At 41.1% G+C, this 20,221-nt stretch overlaps 1 protein-coding gene across 3 annotated transcripts in view; it reads right to left on the reverse strand.

The window, feature by feature from the left end:
- Window positions 1-20,221, reverse strand: part of Gabra5 (gamma-aminobutyric acid type A receptor subunit alpha5) — a 91,476-nt gene that overhangs the window by 17,796 nt on the left and 53,459 nt on the right. For all 3 annotated transcript variants that reach the window (XM_057756052.1, XM_057756054.1, XM_057756053.1), the window contains 2 exons: window positions 4,084-4,227; window positions 182-334 (listed from right to left, as the gene is read on the reverse strand). In XM_057756052.1, coding sequence (XP_057612035.1) covers window positions 182-334; window positions 4,084-4,227 — 297 coding nt within the window. The remainder of the gene's footprint in view (window positions 1-181; window positions 335-4,083; window positions 4,228-20,221) is intronic.

A 20,221-nucleotide genomic window follows, 5' to 3' on the forward strand; every position in this document is an offset into this window, starting at 1 on the left:
TAAGCCTTTCTCAGGTTTTCCTGAGTGAACCGGTTTGCCCTGATGAGCCCATTACCATGTCCTGATTCCTTTTCTACGATGCTACCTAGTAAGGACCATCCCTTTAACACACAGTTCAAATGTAGTTGCAGCGTTAGTTTCTGTTCAGACCAACGTCAAGGCCTGATTTGTGGGTACTCACCAAAAACCGTCCTAGCTGGGACAGACTCTCGATTTAGCCAAAAGGACACCTGGGATAAGATGACTGTCATGATGCAGGGAAGGTAGGTCTGGATGACAAAGTACCCGATCTTCCTCTTCAAGTGGAAATGGGCAGTCATGATTGTGTATTCGCCTGCAGACATACATGGAGACCATGCAGATCAGTTCTCCCTCTGGGCCACGGTTACTGCCCTCCCCAGAGGCGATCACAATGCTTCCTTCATCCGCCTTCAATCAAGCCAGTGCTTAATTGGGTTATTTGTCTAGGTAGCTGGTAGCAGGGGTGCCAAGGCTTTTGTAGATTCCACTTTTGTTGTTTGTATAATAATGTCTTTGAGGACATCATACAAGAGCACTGCCTCATTTCTAGCCCCCTCCTCCCACGTCCTCATCCTAAATTCATGATATCATCTTTAGTTACTTTTGTTACAGTATGAACATAAATGTATATGCAAATGCATATGTACAATTTATTGTGCCTGTTTAGCATTGTCATAGACAGATAGATGATAGATAGATGATAGATAGATAGATAGATAGATATAGATAGATGATAGATAGAGATAGATAGATAGAGATATAGATAGATAGATAGATAGATAGATAGATAGATAGATATGTGTGTATATGTGTGTGTGTGTGTGTGTGTGTGTGTTCAGGACTGATCAATGGGATTGGACAACCTATCTAGGACCTCCCCTCTGGAGGAACTGACCCTCCCTCTCTCAACACCCTTTAACACCTGGAGCTCTTCATCTTGGGATGGGAGTTTCCCTGCCCCCGTTGTTATGCCAATTGGTGTTATCATCATATGCTGATCTTATTCAGGCAACCAACAGCGTGGAGAGTTTGTCAGTGCAACTTCCCCATCATCTATAGAACACACTGGCACATCAGAGTAAAGTGTTCTGGACTTGTGGGTCTTACAATCTTTCTGCTTCCTCTTCCGTGATTTCCCCTGAGGGAGGGGGTTGCTTTGGAGATGTATCATTTGGAATTGGGCACCATGCAATCTGCCTGGCTTTTATTTGTTTGATAGATCTATCTATCTATCTATCTATCTATCTATCTATCTATCTATCTATCTATCTATCATCTATCTATCTATCATCTATCTATCTATCATCTATCTATCTATCTATCTATCTATCTATCATCTATCTATCTATCTATCTATCTATCTATCTATCTATCTATCATCTATCTATCATCTATCTATCTATCTATCATCTATCTATCTATCTATCTATCTATCTATCTATCTATCATCTATCCATCCATCTATTCTCTCATACAGTACATTCCGACCACCACCTCCCCTCCCTCCATCCCTCCCACTCTTCTTACACACACACCTCCCATCTCCCCCCAGATCCATTGCTTCTCCATTTTCCATCAGAAAAGACCAGACCACCCAGGGATATCAGTGGAACATGGCATAGCAAGATGCAATACGACTAGGCACAAACCCTCATATCAAGGCTGGCTGAATCAACTAAGCGGGGCTCACAGGGGCTCACAGAGACTAAAGCGGCAACCATGGCACCAGCAAGGGTTTGCGCTAGGTCTTCTGCATATATGCTGTGATTGTTTAGCTTTGGGTTTTTGTGGGACTGGCTGCCTGGCTTTCTTAAAGGTCATTTCATAAGCAAATCTTGTGAACCCTAAAGGGACCTTGCTGGTGCCTGCTTTTTCAGAGAAAATCAGATTTGTGTGTTTCACTAATCCCCCATCAATCTGTGTCATGTTCCCTGCCCCCCTCACCGCTTCATAGCAATCAGGACCTGAGGATTTAGCCTTGCAGATAGAATCCAGGCATCCAGAGCCCTGCTGGAGAGTTCCAAGGGAGGCAGGACAGCTACTCTCTGCCAAGGCCTGATGTTTTCTCAGCCCAGGTAGAGAGGGAGGAACAACCACACAAGGTCACAGAAGAAGTACATTCTTTCTACCACACAGCAGAGAGACCAGCCTCCTCTGTTTTTCTAAACCAGACTTCCTGGGCAATGTCCCATTGCCTGCTGTGGATTTGCCTGGCTGTGTGGGAAGCAAGTGGGGATCTTCCATTTTTTGCCGAGAACGATGCTGTCCTGATGGTTAACTGGTAAGGAGCTGAGGTGGGCAGGCCATGGGGCTATGGGAAGAGAGGCTGTCTGGACAAGGGTGTGTCTCTTTAGCGATGGGAAGGATGCTGTGTGTCTCCCTAGAGATGGGAAGGATGCTGTGTGTCAAGTATAGGTCATTAGATCGTCTGGATTGTCCATCAGTGGGTAATACAAAGCAGGCGTTGGGGCTTGGGTACCAGACTGCCGGATTCCTATGATCATGGAAGCATTGTCCTGGAGAGGTTCCTGGTGCACACTCCAGCTGTGGGCTGGCCTGCGAGGGGGGTAGCAGTCTTCTGACTGCATAGACAGAGCATTGGCATGTTGGAGACTTCTGAAACCAAAACCCATAGCTTAACAAGGGTGCAACAGATGCCCCAACACTTGTGCTTATGATGTCATTGATCAGAGAGAGAGAGAAAGAATGCCTTCTTACAGAAAAGAAGCCAGCGTTCTTAGCAATGCCTACCCATGCTGGGGATGGGTGCTTTTCCAATAACCTCACGCAGCTGAGAGCAGCTGAGAGGTCAAGCAGGCCTCTAAATGGAAGCGAGAAACAGGGATAGCGATATAGATAAATGTCTAATTACAAGGTCTAGTGCCTTTGAAATGGTCAAATTTTGTTTCTCTATATCACCAGAAGACAAGAAATGCCATTCAAAATACAGTAGGATGTGAAATTACTATCCTCTCTATTCTTCTTGCTTGTTTACTTTAGACGAGTCACAAAACTGGGCAATGTTTTTAAATGGATGTCTGTGTAGAACGCAGGCTGAAACTCAGCCTCTCTTATGAAATGCTGAGGAACTGTATGAAGCTATTCCCAAAGGCAGCGCCCTGTGTCTGCACCCCAAATTCCGCCATATACCTTCCCTTTCCATAAAACCAGATGTGTGTTCTGCTTTCTTTACCTGTGGCATGGTACTCCCTTCTCAGGCTCTCTTTATCACTCGGGGATGTGCAGTGCACTGGAATTGGACTGTTGGTCGCTATGACGGTGCCCTGGCAGGTGCATCCCATATTAAAAAGAGCTTGCCCTTGGTGTCTTGTGTGTATCCTGCCAGTTTCTTGACTGTGAACAAACAGGTAGCGAGCCAAACGCTTCTCTGAAGCTCAGACCACGTTTCTCGGTCATGGCTCGGCTCATCCCTTAAGACTTCTCTCTTCTGTTACACGAGGAAACAGGCTGCAACACTGTTTGCCAATACCACCACTGGTGATAGATTAAGTCATGCCTGCCCTCAGCCAGGAGAGGTTTGGCCATAGAACTTCAAGGTCATGAAGGCCATGTGCATGGTATTCCTCTGTCCAAGCTGGACTGCCCTTCAGAGACTATTGCTTTGTGTACGATTGACAGCACCTGCTGCCTTGTTGGTACCACCTTAGCTGCTCATTGTCTTCTGCTAGTTTGGTTTCCCAGATTCAACCACAGGGAAACCTCTGAGATGTTCAGAGAAGGAATCAGGGGAACAGGCAGCAGGAGGCATCCCCCTCTTGTCAGAGACCGCCTTGTTTCTCAGGAGTGGGGAGGGACATTATACAATCAGATCACTGGGCCTCTAGACCGTACCCACATGTCCACTGCAGATGCCACAGGCACCACAGATCAGTGGCCTCTCCGTTCCCAGGTCACTGCAGCTGGAGCCGCTTCACCAAGCTACAAGAGGTCCTACAGGAGCCAGAGTACTTATATGGGGTCTGTACTCCTTCTGAGTAGGATACGGAGCCATGGAAGGTTGGATGTCCTTTAGCCCTAGACAATAAGTTACGCATCTCTTACCTGTGCTGGTGCTGATGTTCTCAGTGCCTACTGTCTGCCCCATGAGGTGATACTGGTTGAGTCTGGAGCCATCTTCTGCCACAACCACAGACTTGGTGGAACCATTGGTCCAAACGTAGACGACTTCAGAATTAGGGTAAGCATCTGTACGGAAAGGGGAGGAAAGTGGGTAAGCGCAGAGTGGGTTGCACTGGGGGAAACATGAAGATGCCGATGACTGGGGGAAGATGTTGAGAATCAACCTCCAGGGCCATGTGGGTCAGACCCTTGCTGTCACAAAAAGACCGGATGCTCCAATTATGCCACCCATTAAGTCAGTTCTTACATATTATGTGTTCTCTTCCCATGGGCCAAAGAATCGAGGCAGCTCTGAGACAAGTGCCTGCCATCCCAGCAGATCCGTGACCTTGACAGGTCACCTATTCTGTGCTGTAGTTCCTTCATCTGTGGGATGGGCTGATGACAGGACCCACATTGAGGTGCCTGGAAATGGCTGAGATTTAGAGAGCTGCCTGACTCACACAGTGACACTCAGTTGTAAGCACAACAATCAATTATTCCTACTCCAAATCTTCCCTGTGTACTGGCCGCACTGTCCAGGGTGACCGGCTGCTTGGGGAGAGACAGCAGCTCTGCCCAAATGCCAGGCCGCCAACTTGTCACTTCCAGCGCCCAAGCTGCTCTGCAGATAAAATGAGGGCAATGATGATCTCAGATTATCACTGTGGCCCAGCATCGGTCCCATCAAAAACAAGACCGGGGAGTAGATTAGCAAATGCAAAAAGGACTCAGCTGACTAATTGGCTCTGAAGCTGGCAGAAGTGACCACAGCACCAAGAGGGAGGGAATGAGCCTTGGGGCAGTTGAAAAGGAGACAGGGACCTTTGCCTACAGCCACGTGGAACTGAATGCTGCCCCTCTCAAAAACCTGAGGCCTACTCAGAATGTTCAGAGAAAAACGCAGCCCTTCCCAGCACCACGATTCAGGCCTTGTGAGACAGAGAGGGCAGAAAAATCTACCAAGTCCCGTGGGCTTTTGGTTAGAGAACACTTGGGCTGCACAGGTGTTACTTTAATCTGTGAGGTTGGTGAGAGTTTGCCATATCAGCAACAAAAGAGAATGGGGGCAGATAGGACGGAAAGGAAGTACCTCCCTCAAGAAATTCATGCTCTGAGGAAAGCAAGAGCTATGCCAGGAAAGGCCTGCCGACGGAGCAGGGGCAGAAAGTGCTGTGAAGGCAGCTGAAAAGAAGGAAGAGGCACGTGACAGAATGAGATTGACTCGAGGCTTCCTTCAGAGTATCTAAGGGACGTTCAGGAGTGGTTCTGTGTCCCTTGAGATAAGGGAAGCAGCAGGCGACAGGTCCGGAAGCAGGAGCAATCCAGAGATGCCTGAATGAAGCTAGGAATATAATGAAGAAGGTGGGACTAGACAGTAGAGCCTTGGGGACTTTTCCACCGGATTTAAGCAAAGATGTGACCTACTCAAATGTAGGTGATCTCAAGATCTGTTGGCCTGTGTAAGGAAGGTAACAGAAAACAGGAAGGAAAAGACAGAGAAGGACACTCAACATTAAAACCATCTTGTTCAGCAGTGGGAAGGAGATGAGAAATCAGTGTGCTGTGGGGGAGACGTGGTTGTTTCTGCTGAGCAGGGTCCTGGGTTCTAGGGAAAGCACACCAGAGCCTCATGCTCAGGAAGAGAACGGGGAAGGGGTTTTCTTAGGGTGGTGAGAAGTCCAGAGTTCCCAGCTGTGGCTATGGTGTGCCCAAGGCACAGCATATGAGATTACCGACTTCATTCCCCAGCACTTCAGGGTCTAGAAAAGGAAGCTTAGAGCATAGGTAGCCTCTCAGAGTCCACATCCCAAAGAAAACAGACTCCCTTCCCCCAGTTGCCAGCAATTCCTCCACTAGGGACTTTGCACCTTCCCTGGCCTTGCTGGGCTTTCGGCTGGCATGGGTTTTGCTGGCAGTACCGGTCACCATGAGTTCGTGTTTGCAATGGCACATTCATGTCACAGCAGTCAACCCACTGCCTCTGATTCAACAAAGACATGTTTCCGCTCTGCTTTCATGGTGAGTTATGAGTCTTGGGAGGAGGAGGTATGAAGGAGATGTCTCGTTTAGGGCCAAACATGCCAGAGTCTTTTTAATCTGGCCACACTGGCCAATGTGGGTGTCTGCAGAAAGAAGATTCTCTGATGAGCAGGGGATGGTGCACTAATCTATGGGAATTAAGATTAGTACTTACAGGACGGTTAGCAGAATAATACCACCACATTCTCCCTGTAGGACCTATGACCTAACTGGCCACGGGTTCTTGGCCCAGTTAATAATCCTAGGCATGAATTCTTATGGGAAAAAAACATAAATCTAATCAGAAATGCATTTGGACGTTATTTCACCAGGGGACATTTCCTGTCAGGTAAGTAGTTACTGTAACGTGTGGAGGTCACATCTGGTAAAGACAGGGGAGTACTTTTCTCCAACAGCAATGCACACAGCGCTTCAGCACTGCAAATGGTAGCCAGAAGGATGACGCTTCCTAGACTTTACCAGCTTGATTTCCCCGTGCCCTATAACTCAGGTATGTGGTGTCTTCAGAAGCAGATCTTGCATCAAGTTTTAGTGGTTAGCCGTGAGCAAAGATAATAGCCAGGCATGTACAGGTGGTCAGTTGGCTCCCACTGGATAACAGCTCAAAGAGAGATAATCCATACCTGCCCTGGGCTATTTGTTTGATCTCCTATAGTGTCTGGGAGGCACTGTTCCCACGTCATGGGGTAAATTCATTTAAACTTTAAATATATGCATATGTATTTATCTTAGGAAGCTTCTACAGCAGGAAGCTTCTGCATGCCATTTCAAACCCTTTAATACTAATTACCCCTCCCCACTCTCCATTCTCTCAGCTGACTCACATCTTCTAGCACCCCTAACCCTTTCTCATCCATGATTCCCCTTCATTCCTCCTACTTCCTATCAGCTATCACTTGATATTCTGGCTCCATGGGCCCTTTCTACTTTCCTGGCTTCTATTGGTACGCCCATTTAAACACAGTCATCTAACGAGTGGAGACTAGGGTCTATATATCAGACAACCTGTGTAAGTTTGTCTTTTGGAGTCTGTGTTGCTTCACTACCTGGAAATTTCAGGACTGGATTTTTCCAAACGATATTCTGTTGTGTATATACACCAGATTCTCATTATCCATTTACCATGTGATGGACACCTAGGCTGTTTCCGTTCCCTCATTGGTGTGAATATGGGTGAGCAGAAATCTCTGTAGGAGGATAGAGGTCTTTGGTTATATATGAAAGAGGGTACACCTGGATCGGGTGACAGATCTATCGCAAGCTTTTTGAACAACCTCTATGTTGATTTCCATAGCGGCAGTACTAGATTGCCTTTCCACTAGCAGTGAGGAACTATTCAATATTCCCCATGTCCATGTCAGGGCTTGTTGTAATTTTTCCTTACCCATTTTAATTGGGGTAAGATGAGAGCTCAAAATAGTTTAATGCGCATGTCCCTAATAACTAAGGAAACTGAGCATTTAAAAAAATATTTCTCTACCATATGTCTTTCTTTTTTTGGAAATTTCTCTCTTTAGTTCCATGGCACATTTATAACTGGATTGATTGTGGGTTTGTTTGTTTGTTTGTTTGTTTTGGTGTTTGAGGTTTTTACTGTTTTTGTTGTATATTTTAGACTTAAGCCCATTATCAGATCTATAGCTGGTAAATGTTTCCCCCCCTTACTTTGTATGTTTCTGCTTCACTTTAATGATGGTGTCCATTGCTGTATTGAATATATTTTGTTCTATGAGATTCCATTTGTTGGTTATCAGTCTTAGTTCTGGGCTAGGAGAGTTCTAGTCAGAAAGCCTTCCCTGCCTATGAGTTGAAGCGTATTCTCAACATTCTCCTCTAACATAACAGTGTAGCAGTGTATCATGTTGAGGTCCTTGGTTCATTTAGAGGTGAGTTTTATGCGGGGTGAAAAAATATAGGCCTAGCCTTCAATATGGAGTCATCCGGTTTCACCAGAACCATTTTCTTTTCTTTAGTGTGGATTTTATGCTTCTTTGTAAACACCAAGTAGCTGTGGAAAAGTGAGCTGATATCTGCACCCTTAATTCCAATGAGCACATTTCTTTATATTTTAAACATTTTTTTGAAAAAAAATTTTCATAAGCTATATTTTGATCATTTCTTACCCTCCCCTACTTCCTTCTGGAGTCTCCCAACCTTCCTACATGTCCAACTTCACGCTCTTCTCCATTCTTTAAAACAAAATCAAAGCAAAACAAAAAAACAGTACACAAAAGCCCCACAAAAATATGAAAAATGAGGAAAAATAAAAATCAAAATAAGGAAGACCAATGGAACAAAACATGGCCAAACAGAGCAAATGAGACGAAAAGTCACTAAGAATACCACTGAGTTTGTTTTATGTTGGCCAGCTATCCCTGGCTGTGGACCCTGCTCCAAAGTGCGGGTAACACACCCAGTGAGATTCCAGTGGAGAAAACTAATTTTTCACGTGTGAGCAGGTTATCAGCTGGAGATCGCTTCTTGGATGGTGATGGAGCTTGTGCCCACGTACCCCTCTCAGCACTAGGACCCCATCTGACTTAAATCTGCACTGCCAAACCCCCTGTGATGTTATATGTGCATCAATCCTTTTTAAAATCTAGACAACACTGCTTCCTTGGAGTCATCTGTTCTTTCTGGGTCTTATAATTTTTCTGCCTCTCCCACATAGATCTCTAAGCCTTGAGGGGCGGTTTTTGATGAAGACACCCTATTTAGGACAGGTGCTTCGAATCTCTAATTCTCTGCCCATTGCCCAGGTATGGGTCTCTGTGTCAGATCCCTTTTACTGAGAGAAGCTTCTCTAATGAGAGATGAGGGAGACAATGATCTATGGGTAGAGGGCTAGGTCCTGGGGATGCATTTTATTGAATGTTCCTTTAGCAGAACAGTGATGGCAGGCTTTCCCCAGGCCTCTCTATCTTCTGGTTATGGACCACTTTAGGAGTGTCAGGTTCGTTCTTGTGGAATGGGCCTTGAATCCAGTTAAAAAGTGGTTGGATGCTCCCGGGACATTTGTTCCATTATTGCATGATTTATCTTACAGTTGAGGAGCTGTTGTAGGTCACAGGTTTTGCAGCAGGGAGATCTTTCTTTCTTTCTTTCTTTCTTTCTTTCTTTCTTTCTTTCTTTCTTTCTTTCTTTTTCTTTTCTTTTTTTCTTTTTTTTTTTCTTCTTTTTGGTTTTTTGAGATAGGGTTTGTCTGTGTCACTTTGGAGCCTGTCCTAGAACTCACTCTGTAGACCAGGTTGGCCTTAAACTCACAGAAATCCTCCTCCCTCTGCCTTCTTAGTGCTTGGATTAAAGGTGTGCACCACCACCGCCTGGCTGGCAGGGAGATATTAATGATTATTTTTCTCCTCTGGTAGTATGCAGAGTACTTTCTGGTATCATAACTGCTGGTTCGTAGTGGTTTCTAGTTAGGTACTAGCTCGGCTTCTCCATGTACCATGGTTTATGTGAGTGTTGCTTTAAGAATAAGGATTTCCCAATAAAGGGCAACCAATAGCCTTGGCAGTATCTTGTGATGTTTTGGTGTTTTCAGGCCAATAACTGAACAAAATGTAACCCATTCCTGGACGTTTTCCTTGGTAACATAAAATGCCTTATGGGGCTTCATTGTCTACTCTAATATTTGGAGACTCCATTTTGAGCCCTTTCATATAGTCATATGCTTTAAGAAGCTTCTATAGTAATAAAGTATCTTTTAGTGTTAGGTTTCCCTCCACGTATTCCCTATTTTGCCATGTTTTCCATGCCCTCTGCACTTAACCCTCTATTCTAGTTTCCCCGTTATCTTTCCATAACAATATAGTCTATATTCCCTCCCTTGGTAGGTCCCATCTCTCCTCTATTTTCTTACTAGGCACCTAATTTCTATAGTAATTAAAGAATATAATACACACATTGAAGGCCTAAAAGCTAACATTCACATATAAGAGAAAACTTAAACCACGCACATGCGTGAATGCATGCATGCATGTGTGTGTGTGTGAGTGTGCGTGTGTGCGTGTATCTGGGTTACCTCGCTCAGGATGATTTAGTCTAGCTCCATCCATTTACCTGAAAATATTGTAATTTATTTTTCCTAAGAGCTGAATAATATTCCACTGTGTAAATGTACTACATTTTCATTACCCATGAAGCAATGAGAGAAGTCTAGGCTGTTTCCAGTTTCTATTATGAATACGGCAACAACGAAGCTGAATGAGCACAGGTCTCTGGAGTAGGATGGAGGGTCCTTTGGGTATATGGACAAGAGTGGTAGAGCTAATCTTAGGTAGAGCTGAAGCCACTTTTGTGAGGAACCACTCTCGAGGTAGATCTATATCCACTTTCCTGAGGAAACTCCGCACTGGTTTGTATAAAGGTTGCACACGTCTCCACCTCCACCAGCAATGGGCGCGTGCTCTTCTTTCTTCACGTTCTCACGAGAATGCCGTATGTTTTATTGATCTTGGCCATCCCGACAGGTACGACATGAAATCTGAAACTAGTTTTATTTTGTATTTCCCTGATGGCTAAGGGTGTTGAACATTTCTCTAAGCGTTTCTCAGACATATCTACTACACTGTTGGAGAACTCGCTGTTTAATGATGTATACCATTTTAAGTTGTTGCTTGTTTTCTTGATGTTCTTTCTTTTCTGCTTTTTTCTTTCATATGCTATCAGATGTGTGATTTGTAAAAAACTTTTCCAGTTCTGTAGGCTGTCACATTGTCTGAATAATGGGATCTGTTACCATACAGATTTCCAGCTCCATGGAGTTCCTTTTACTATCTGTTGGTCTTAATGTCTGTGCTGTCAATGTGCTATTCAGAAAAATCCTCTCCTACGTCAATGACTTCAAACCTATTGCCCAATCTCTCTTTCATCAGATTCAGCATTTGTGGTCTTATGTTGAGGTCCATTGATCCATTTGGAGTTGAGTTTTGGGCACGATCATAATATGGATTTATTTGTAGTCTTCTACATGTAGACGTCCAGTTTGACCAGCACCATTTGCTAAACATGTCTTTTTCTCCAGCGTGTATTTCTGATTTCTTTGTCAAAAGTCAGGTATCCATAGGTTTGTGAACTTATGTCTGTGTCTTCATTTGTTTTCATCGATCAGCATGTATGTTTTATGCAAGTACCATATTTTTAATACTACAGCCAGCTCTGTACAACTTGAAATCTGAGCTGCTGAAAATTCCAGAAATTCTTTTATTATTCCGGATTGTCTGAGGTATCGTGTTATTCGTTGGTTTATTGGTTTGTTTGTTCGTCTTTGTGTGTCTTTCCATATGCAGCTGAAAAATGTACCTTTTCAATTTCTGTGAAGAACTGTGTTGAGATATTGATGGAGATTGCATTGAAGCTATAGATTGATTTTGGTATGATGGTCATTTGCACAACAGTAATCCTATATTGATCTATAACAGGGCGAATTTTTCTATCTTCTGGTGTCATCTTCCATTTCTTCCTTCTGTGTCCTGAGGGTTTTTGTTTTTTTTTTTTTTTCATAGTCTTCTACTTGCTTGGTTAGAGTTACCACAAGACATTTTATATTTTGTGATTGCTGTGAAAGGTACTGCTTCCTTGACTTCTTTCTCAGCCTGTTGGTCATTTGTACATAGAAAGGCTACTGATTTTTTTTTGTTGTTGTTGGTTTTGCAATCATGATACTTTTCTAAAATCTTTTGTTAGCTATAGAAGTTTCCTGTGGAGTTTTTAGGTTGTTTTATGTATAAAATCATATCATCTTAAAATAAAGATGCTTTGACTACTTTATTTCCTAGTTAAATACCCTTTATTTCCTTCAGTCTTCTTATTTCTTTATCTAAGGCTTTTTAAATACTACATTGAACAGGTATGGAAAAAGTGGACAACCTTGTCTTGTTCTTGACTTTAGTGTTAATGCTTTTTTACTCCTTTTATTTAGGTTGATATTGGTGTGGGCTTGCTGTATATTACCTTTAATCCATAAAGATATGTCCTGTGTATTCTGAGTTTCTCCAAGACTTTTATCATGAAGAGGTGTTGGATTTTGTCAAAGGCCTTTTCCTACATCTAATGAGATGATCATATGATTTTTGTCATGCAGTCTGCTTATATGGTGAATTATGCGTATTAGTTTATGTGTTTTGAAACATCATCGCTGCATGTTTGGAATGAGAGCAACTTGACTGTGGTGGATAATCTTTTTGCTATGTTCTCAGATTCAGGTTGCCAGTATTTCATTCAGAATTTTTACAACTATGTTCTATTGGCATATTGGGCTATAAATTTGTTGTTGTCTGTTTGGTCTCTGTGTTGTTTTGGTATCAGAGATAGAGTGTCCTCATAACAGAATCAGACAGTGTACCTTCATTTTCAATTTGCAGGATATTTGAGGAGTATTGGCATTAATCCATTTTTGAAGGGCAGGTTGAATTTGGTACTAAATTCATCTGGCCCTGGACGTTTTTTCGTTGGGAGACCTTTAATTTGTTATTCTATTTCATTGAGGTTTATGTGTCCTTAAATTATTTATTTGATCTTGAATTAATTTCCATAGGTCATATATATATAAAGAAATTCACCCATTGCTTTTAAGTTTTCCAGTTTAGTGGTATCTTTATGAATCTTGGATTTTTCTGCATTTCTGTTGTAATGTTACCCTTCTCATCTCTTACTTTATTAATTTGGATCTTCTTTCTCCATATTTTTGTCAATTTGGGTTTGTTAGTCTTGTTGATTTTCTCAAAGAATAAACACATTTTTTCCATTGGTTCTTGTCTGTTTGTTATTTGTTTTTATTTCATGGATTTCAATCTTGAGTTTGATCACTTCTTGCTGTCTACTCCTTTTGAACAGTATTTCTTCTAATGAGTCTAGATCTGTCATGTATGCTAAGTTACTAATATGAGATACCTCCAAATTTTTATACAGACACTTAGTGCAATGAACTTTCCCCTTAGAACTGCTTTCATTGTGTCCCATAAGTTTGGATATATTGTATTTTCATTTCCGTTCAATTCTAATTTTTTTAAGTTTCCTTCTTGATTTCTTTCTAAAGCCACTCTTCATTCAGAAGCGAGTTTTTAATTTCCATTAGTTCTTAAGTTTTCTATTTTTTTTGTTACTGATTGCCAGTTTTAACCCATAGTGATCAGACAGAATATAAGGTGTTATTTCAATTTTTTATATCTTTTGAGGTTTGTCTTGTATCCAATTATGTTGTTAATTTTTGAGAACGTTCTATGAGATGCTGAGAAGAAACTGTGTTCTTTTGTGTTATGGGTGAAATGTTTTGTAGATGTTTTCTAGGTGCAATTGTTTTTAATAATTTCTTTATTTAGTTTTTGTCTAGATAATCTGTGTATTGGGGAAAATTAAGTATTAAAAGCCACCAATCACCACTATCACTGCATAATATTCAATTTGTGACTTTAGATGTAATAGTGTTTCTTTTATGAACTTGGGTGCCCTTGTGTTTGGTCTATGAATGTTTAGAATTACAATATCCTCTTGATGAATTTTTCCATTGATGTGTATGTAGTGTCCTACTTCTTCCCATTACTTTTTGTTTAAAGTACTTTTCATAATATTAAAATGGCTATATCTGTTTGCTTTATGTATCTGCTTTCCCCCATCCTTTTACATTGAGAGATACCTATACTTGATTTTAAAATGAGTTTCTTAGATGCAGCAGAAAGATGGATCCAGCTTTTTTATCCAATATGTTAGCATATGCTTCTTCTTGGATAATTCAGACCATTAATATTGAGAGCTATCAACAAGCAGTGTTTATTGATTTCTGTTAATTTTTGTTATGGTGTGAATTTTACCCCCAATTTGATGAACTGATCTTTAATAATTAGTTCTTTGTGTCTTCTTGGATGTAGTTAATCTCTTCAGACTGAAGTTTTCCTTTTATAGAGATTCGTTGACAAATAGAAATTACTTAAATTTGGTTTTATAATGGAATTTTTTCTCTTCTTTGTCAGTTGTGATTGATAGCTTTGTTGGGTATAGTAGTCTAGACTGTCATCTATAGTCTTTTGCAGTTAGTAGAACATCTGTATCGGCCCTTCTGGCTTTCAGAGTTCCATTTAGAAGTCAATTGTTATTCTAATGGATCTGCCTTTAGACACAATTTGGTCTTTTTCCCTTGTAGGTTAATATCCTTTATCTCTTTTGTACATTGAGTGTTTGGATAATGATGCATTGTGTGGAATTTCATTTTTTGTCTTGTTTCATTTTTGGTACTTGGTATTCGGTATGCTTCTCATACCTTAATAAACACCTCTTTCTTTAGATTGGTAAGATTTTTTCCTATGATTTTGTTGAAAATATTTTCTGTGCCTTTAACCTGAGTCTTACCTCTTTCCTAGATTTCTGTCATTTGAAGGTTTGGTCTTGTCGTAGTATCCCAGATTTACAGGATGTTTTGTGCCTGGGTGTTTTATATATTTAACTTTTTCATTAACTGACCTTTCCATTTTTTTATCTTGTATTCGACACCAAAGACTCTCTCTTCCCTGTCTTGTACTCTATTTTTGATTCTTACTTCTGAGGTTTTATATTTTATATCCTCAATTTTTAATTTCTAATTTTATTTGTTTGAATTTTTTATTAGTGATTTTATTCATTTCTTGAATTGTTTTCATTAGTCCATTCAACTCTTTGTGTGTCTATTAAGTTCATTAGGAGACTTATTCATATCCTCCTTAAAAATCCTTGATTATATTAATAAGTGATATATTTGAAGTCCTTGTGTTTCAGCTATATTGTGTTTCTCAGGGCCTACTGTGTCAGGGTTACTGATTTCTGGTGGAGATATTATTGGCTTAACTGCTCATGTTTTTATTTTTGCTCTGGGAGTGCTGTGGGACAATGGTCTTGTACCCTGTAAAGATTTCTTTCCTTGTATTGGTTTAATAAAATGTTGATTGGCTAGTAGCCAGGCAGGAAGTATATATAGGGTGACCAAAATAAAAGAATTCTGGGAAGAAGAAAGGCTCAGTATGCAGTTGTCACACAGATGCAGAGGATACAAGATAAGAATGCCTCACTGATAAAAGGTACCAAGCCATGTGGCTAACACAGACAAGAATTATAGGTTAATATAAGATGTAAAAGTCAATTTATAATAAGTCTGAGCTAATAGGTTAATCAGTTTATAATTAATGTAAGCCTCTGTGTGTTTCTTTGGCACTAAAAGGCTGCGGTACCAGGTGGGACAGAATCTTCTGTCAACATGGAAGCTAGGCATCTGTTTGAGGTTTTTTTTTTTTTTTTGTTTTTGTTTTTTGCATTAATACCTGGTTCTATCTTTGTTGGGTGAGTGCCTCACTCTTGGATTGCTCTTGCCCTCTCTGGATGCTAGGCAAGTGTGCGGGGCTATGGGGGTTCCTGATAGAGAGTGCTTCTGTGGGTCAGCTAGTGAAGAAAGAAATGGAGATGGGGTAAGAGAAAAGACTATAAGTGGAATATATCAAGCAGAATATCAGATCTGAAGGATAAAATGGATGTTCTAAACCAAATTAGAAAAGAACATAATAATTTTTACATAAAAAAATGTGGACTATCTTGAAAAAACCAACTCTTTGATTTATAGGCATAGACGAGGGGGGGGGGGAATCTCAAGTCAATGGCATCAACCAGATCTTAAATAAGAAAAGAGAAGAAATATTATCCAAAGTAAGAAAAGACACCCATATAAATATAAGAAGCACATAGAACACTAAATAGACAAAACCTGAAAAGTCCCACAAAATATCATAGTTAAAAGACTAAGATGTAGCAAAGTGCATTGAAATCTGCAAGAGAAAAAAAGGCAACCTAGTCATATAAAGGAAAATCCATCATAATAAGTTCTGCTTCTCTGTGGAAGCTTTGGAAAGCAAGAAGGTCCTGGAGCAATATATTCTAAGTTCTAAAAGACGATGACAGTCAACCTAAAATAATATATAAAAGCAAAACTATCTGCCATGATTGAAGGGGAAAGAAAATATGTCCATGGCATAAACAACCTAAAAAAGTACCCAACAAACCAAACCTAAGGAAAATTCAGGGAATATTATTTCAGGATGAAGAGAGGAATGAGCATATCAGAGAGATTGTGGAAGGAAGTAAAAAAACATAATTACTAAACAAAAATGACTATGATAACAATATAACGAATAACACCAAAAGTCACCAACAAGATGACCCCAATTAATGCATACAAAAACCTTTAAAAACTTTAAATATCAATGGGCTCAATTCTCCAAAGACATAGAAGGGCTGATTGGATCATGAAGCAAAATCCATCTACTGCCTTGAAGAAACACATTTTAGTTTTAATGATAGGCATTGCCTTAGAGTAAAAGAATAAACAAAATACTTAAATCAAATGGAACCAGGAAGCAAGCAGATGTTGATCTTCTAATATCTGACAAAATAGACTTCAAATTAAAACTAAACCGAGGAGACAAAGTAGGGTACTTCGTTCCAATTAAGGTACAGTTAATACCTTAATACAGAAGATATTACTACTCTAAATATATATGCACCAAACCCAAGTGATGCAACTTCCTTAAAAAAATCAAAAGTCACAGATTAATATCAATCCAATAATACGCCACTTTCTCTATTAGGAAGGCTGTCTAACCAAACAATAAACAAAGAAGCTTTAGAACTGATTGACATCACAGATCAAAGGGATGTAGCTGATATCCACAGAATATTCTATCCAAATTCAAACACCAAAGAGCACACAGAATACAACAGCACATGGAAGGCTTTCAAAACAGCCCACATCCAGGGACACAAAGCAAACATTTATGAATAAAAAAGGATTGAACTCACTCCTTGTATCCTGTTTGACCACATGCAGTAAACATAAAAAGGACAGGTAAAATAAAATAAAATAAAACTTCTAGTAAATACACAAATTTGTAGAGAAGAAACAACTCATCGTAACAGGGCTCTCATAAACATTGAAAGTATAAATATTGTTAATCAACAGTGTGACTAGTGACAATCTAAGACAGATTAAGGTCACATACAAAGCCTCTTTTAAGTCGTGTTTTAGTCTCTTAAAATTTGTGTCTCTTGTTTTCTTGCTATGTCCTCATAGGGCAGAAAGGATAAGAAGCGCTTTCCCTGGAGCTTTTTATTAAGGGCACTAATCCTACTCCTCAAAGCTCCATCCTCATGACATAATCACCTCCTGAAGACCCTCCCGACACTAGCCTGGCACACTGGGGATTAGCTTTCCGCACCTGAATGGGAGGAGACATAATTATTCAGAAGACACTGAAAGTCAAGGTTAACAAGCGTGCCAGCATGATGACTTCGCAAATCTGAACTTGACACACCCAGGTTAGGACTTGATGGATTTTGATGTTCATATCTACCAGGCTTACTGAAATCGTGCGGTCACTCTGCCTGGCGTATCTTGGATGCAAGAGTAGGGTCAGGAATCCATGTTTAGGATGCACTAAAAGCTCACAGCAGGAAAGGCACAGCCTGTTCCCTCACGGAAGTAGCTTCTAGCCGTAAGTGTGCAGGTCTCCAGTTCTTACCCTCATAATAATGCATAATACTTAATGCGCTATTCTAAGAAGAAAATGAACAAAATAATTTCTCTTTTTCAAATAGTTCACACTGGAGCACTGCAAATGGAAGACATGCCATTATCCCTAAGTGACTTCCTTACAGTCTAAGAAGCCTTGTTTATAAACCAGGACTAATTTCCACACTGACAGCAGAGGCAGTAGCCCTAAGTGGCTAGCTTCCTTCTGCTCTACACAAACCAGAGAAACCTGAGCATGTGGCTCAGCAGAAGAGAGACACACATTTGCATTCTTTTGTCTCCTAATAGTGAAGAACTGTTGAGTTGGGTAATTTAAGCTCATTATACTTGCGCATTTAGCTTCTATGCTCTCACATGCATAAGTACTATAAGTGAACAAGTTGGCTAAGCATCTATTCTTTTTTAGCAAATCTGAAAGATAAAAGACAAATAAAAACACCTTTAATTGGATAGCAGTTTGTCTCTTAGCATGAGCGTGTTCTGAATGCGAAGCTTATGAGCTGAGGAATGGTAAATTTTCTAGAAGTTGCTAGCGCCCAGTCAATTAAAAATAAACATGGCATGTGGTGGTTTGCATAAGGCAGGGGTGATGATAGCAGATTATGTAAATAAGTACTCAACACTAAAGTCAAGTAAGATCCATCTCCACAATATCAAGGACATTAAATCCGACAAGGCAATCGGAAATTTCTGCTGGGGTCAGGAATTGTCCCTGCTGGCTTTGCTCGGTGTGCATCATCCATATAACTTCCCCTCCTGGTGGAGAGTGAGGCGCCTCCATTGTTAGGTGTGTGTGCCTCTTTGAGTGTGAGTGATTTCCCTGCAACTGGCTGCCTGGCAAGTATGAAATAATTTTAGTGATGAAAAAAAATTAGGCTGTCACATACTTTGCGTTATCCAGAATTGCTTTTGAGTTGCCTGCCCTGAACGTCATTGCCATTAAGCTGGGATCACTGTGGACTGAATTCATCTAGCCAGTGACCAGAGCAGTCTCTCAGGGTGGCAAAAATAGCCTTGGTGTTTTGTTTTTGATCAAATCAAAGCCTAATCTTCACATGGAGAGAGCAGCATAAATTTAAAGTACAGTTAATGTTCTTTTGGAGATATGAACAATTACTGTTCCTTCAATCATGGGACTTGGCAGTCTCAGGTGACCTACCTGGGGAACGTCAGACTCAATGGCACTTCATCATAAACACTGGTTTTACTGCCATCGGCAATTGACTCTGAGAAAGAGTGATGACCACTCTTTATATCATTCCCTCAAAGAAATGGATACCATAACCGCAATATAACATTTGATGGTAAAAGTTTGAAAAAATGAACGATTCCCTTCCACCGAATGTTTCATTTATCATACATACTTATCTCCCTTAAGCAGGCCTCCTTTTAGAAGCCTAGAGTAATCCGTAATGAAACCCTTTGGGTCAGAAATGCTGACTTCCAGGAATGGCAGAGGGCAGAGATCAGACAGCGGCTACTATTGTTTGGACCCTCACTGGAAATCACTCTTAGGGCACTGGAGGGAGACTGGCACTGGAAATCTGAGGAGAGTGGACGCCTGGAAGAAAACTGTAAGCAAGTGCTGCAAGGTTGCTAAGTCCAGGCAGGATTCCTCTGTGCTGCGGAAGCATCTGGGCCTCCACAGCCCCATAGCTGGGAGAATCCCAGGCAGGAGCTGGAAGTGTGATGTACACAGATGCACACAGTCACCCCATACCTCCACCTCACCAAGACTCTGAAGCCAGGAAAGGCTGAGATTGAAGCCTGAATCCTGCCAAGTAGCTACATACAAATGTGTGTGTGCATGTGTATGTATATGTGTTTGTGTGTGTAATATTTTAAACATGAAACATATTCTCCTTTAATATGAAGGCAAAATATCATATTTACATATATAACTTTTATACATATCCTAGTTACACTGTAGGTATAATATATGTGTTCAGTCTAGATGTCATACCCTCTGCAATGTAACTGAAAAGAGCGTGCATCCGGATCTTTCTATGAGCTTTCCCAGGGACAGGCTTCTGTTTCACCTGACATTAAGTGCTGTGAACGGGAGGAATTAGGAACCCTGCAGCTAGCTCAGAGCAAAGAGGGAGGCCCTGGGCCTGTGAGCACAAGGACGGCAGCTTAGGCTGGTGGCAGCCATAGCCACAGCAGCTGTAGCTGCTGCTGACAACTCAGTTGAGTTCAAGATGGCCAAAACAGGAACAAGTATGTATGCACAAAGGAGAGTCTGCAAACTGGGTGATGAAGAACACAGGCTCACCATGCTGACTCTGCTCAGGGCTACCCGGCAGGTTACTTAAGCATCCGTGGGAAGTAAAGAGTCAGGCTCTTGATGAAGCTCACAGCTGGCCAGCACGATCTCTCCCTGACTCATCAGAGACTTAACAGGATGAGAGTCTAAATATCAAATATTGGCTTCCCCTGGAGAATGAAGGAGCTGGGTGAAGATGCCAATGAGCCAACTTCTTTTCAAAAAGC

Source organism: Chionomys nivalis, chromosome 23 (genome assembly GCF_950005125.1).
Source record: "Chionomys nivalis chromosome 23, mChiNiv1.1, whole genome shotgun sequence".
Classification (NCBI taxonomy): domain Eukaryota; kingdom Metazoa; phylum Chordata; class Mammalia; order Rodentia; family Cricetidae; genus Chionomys; species Chionomys nivalis.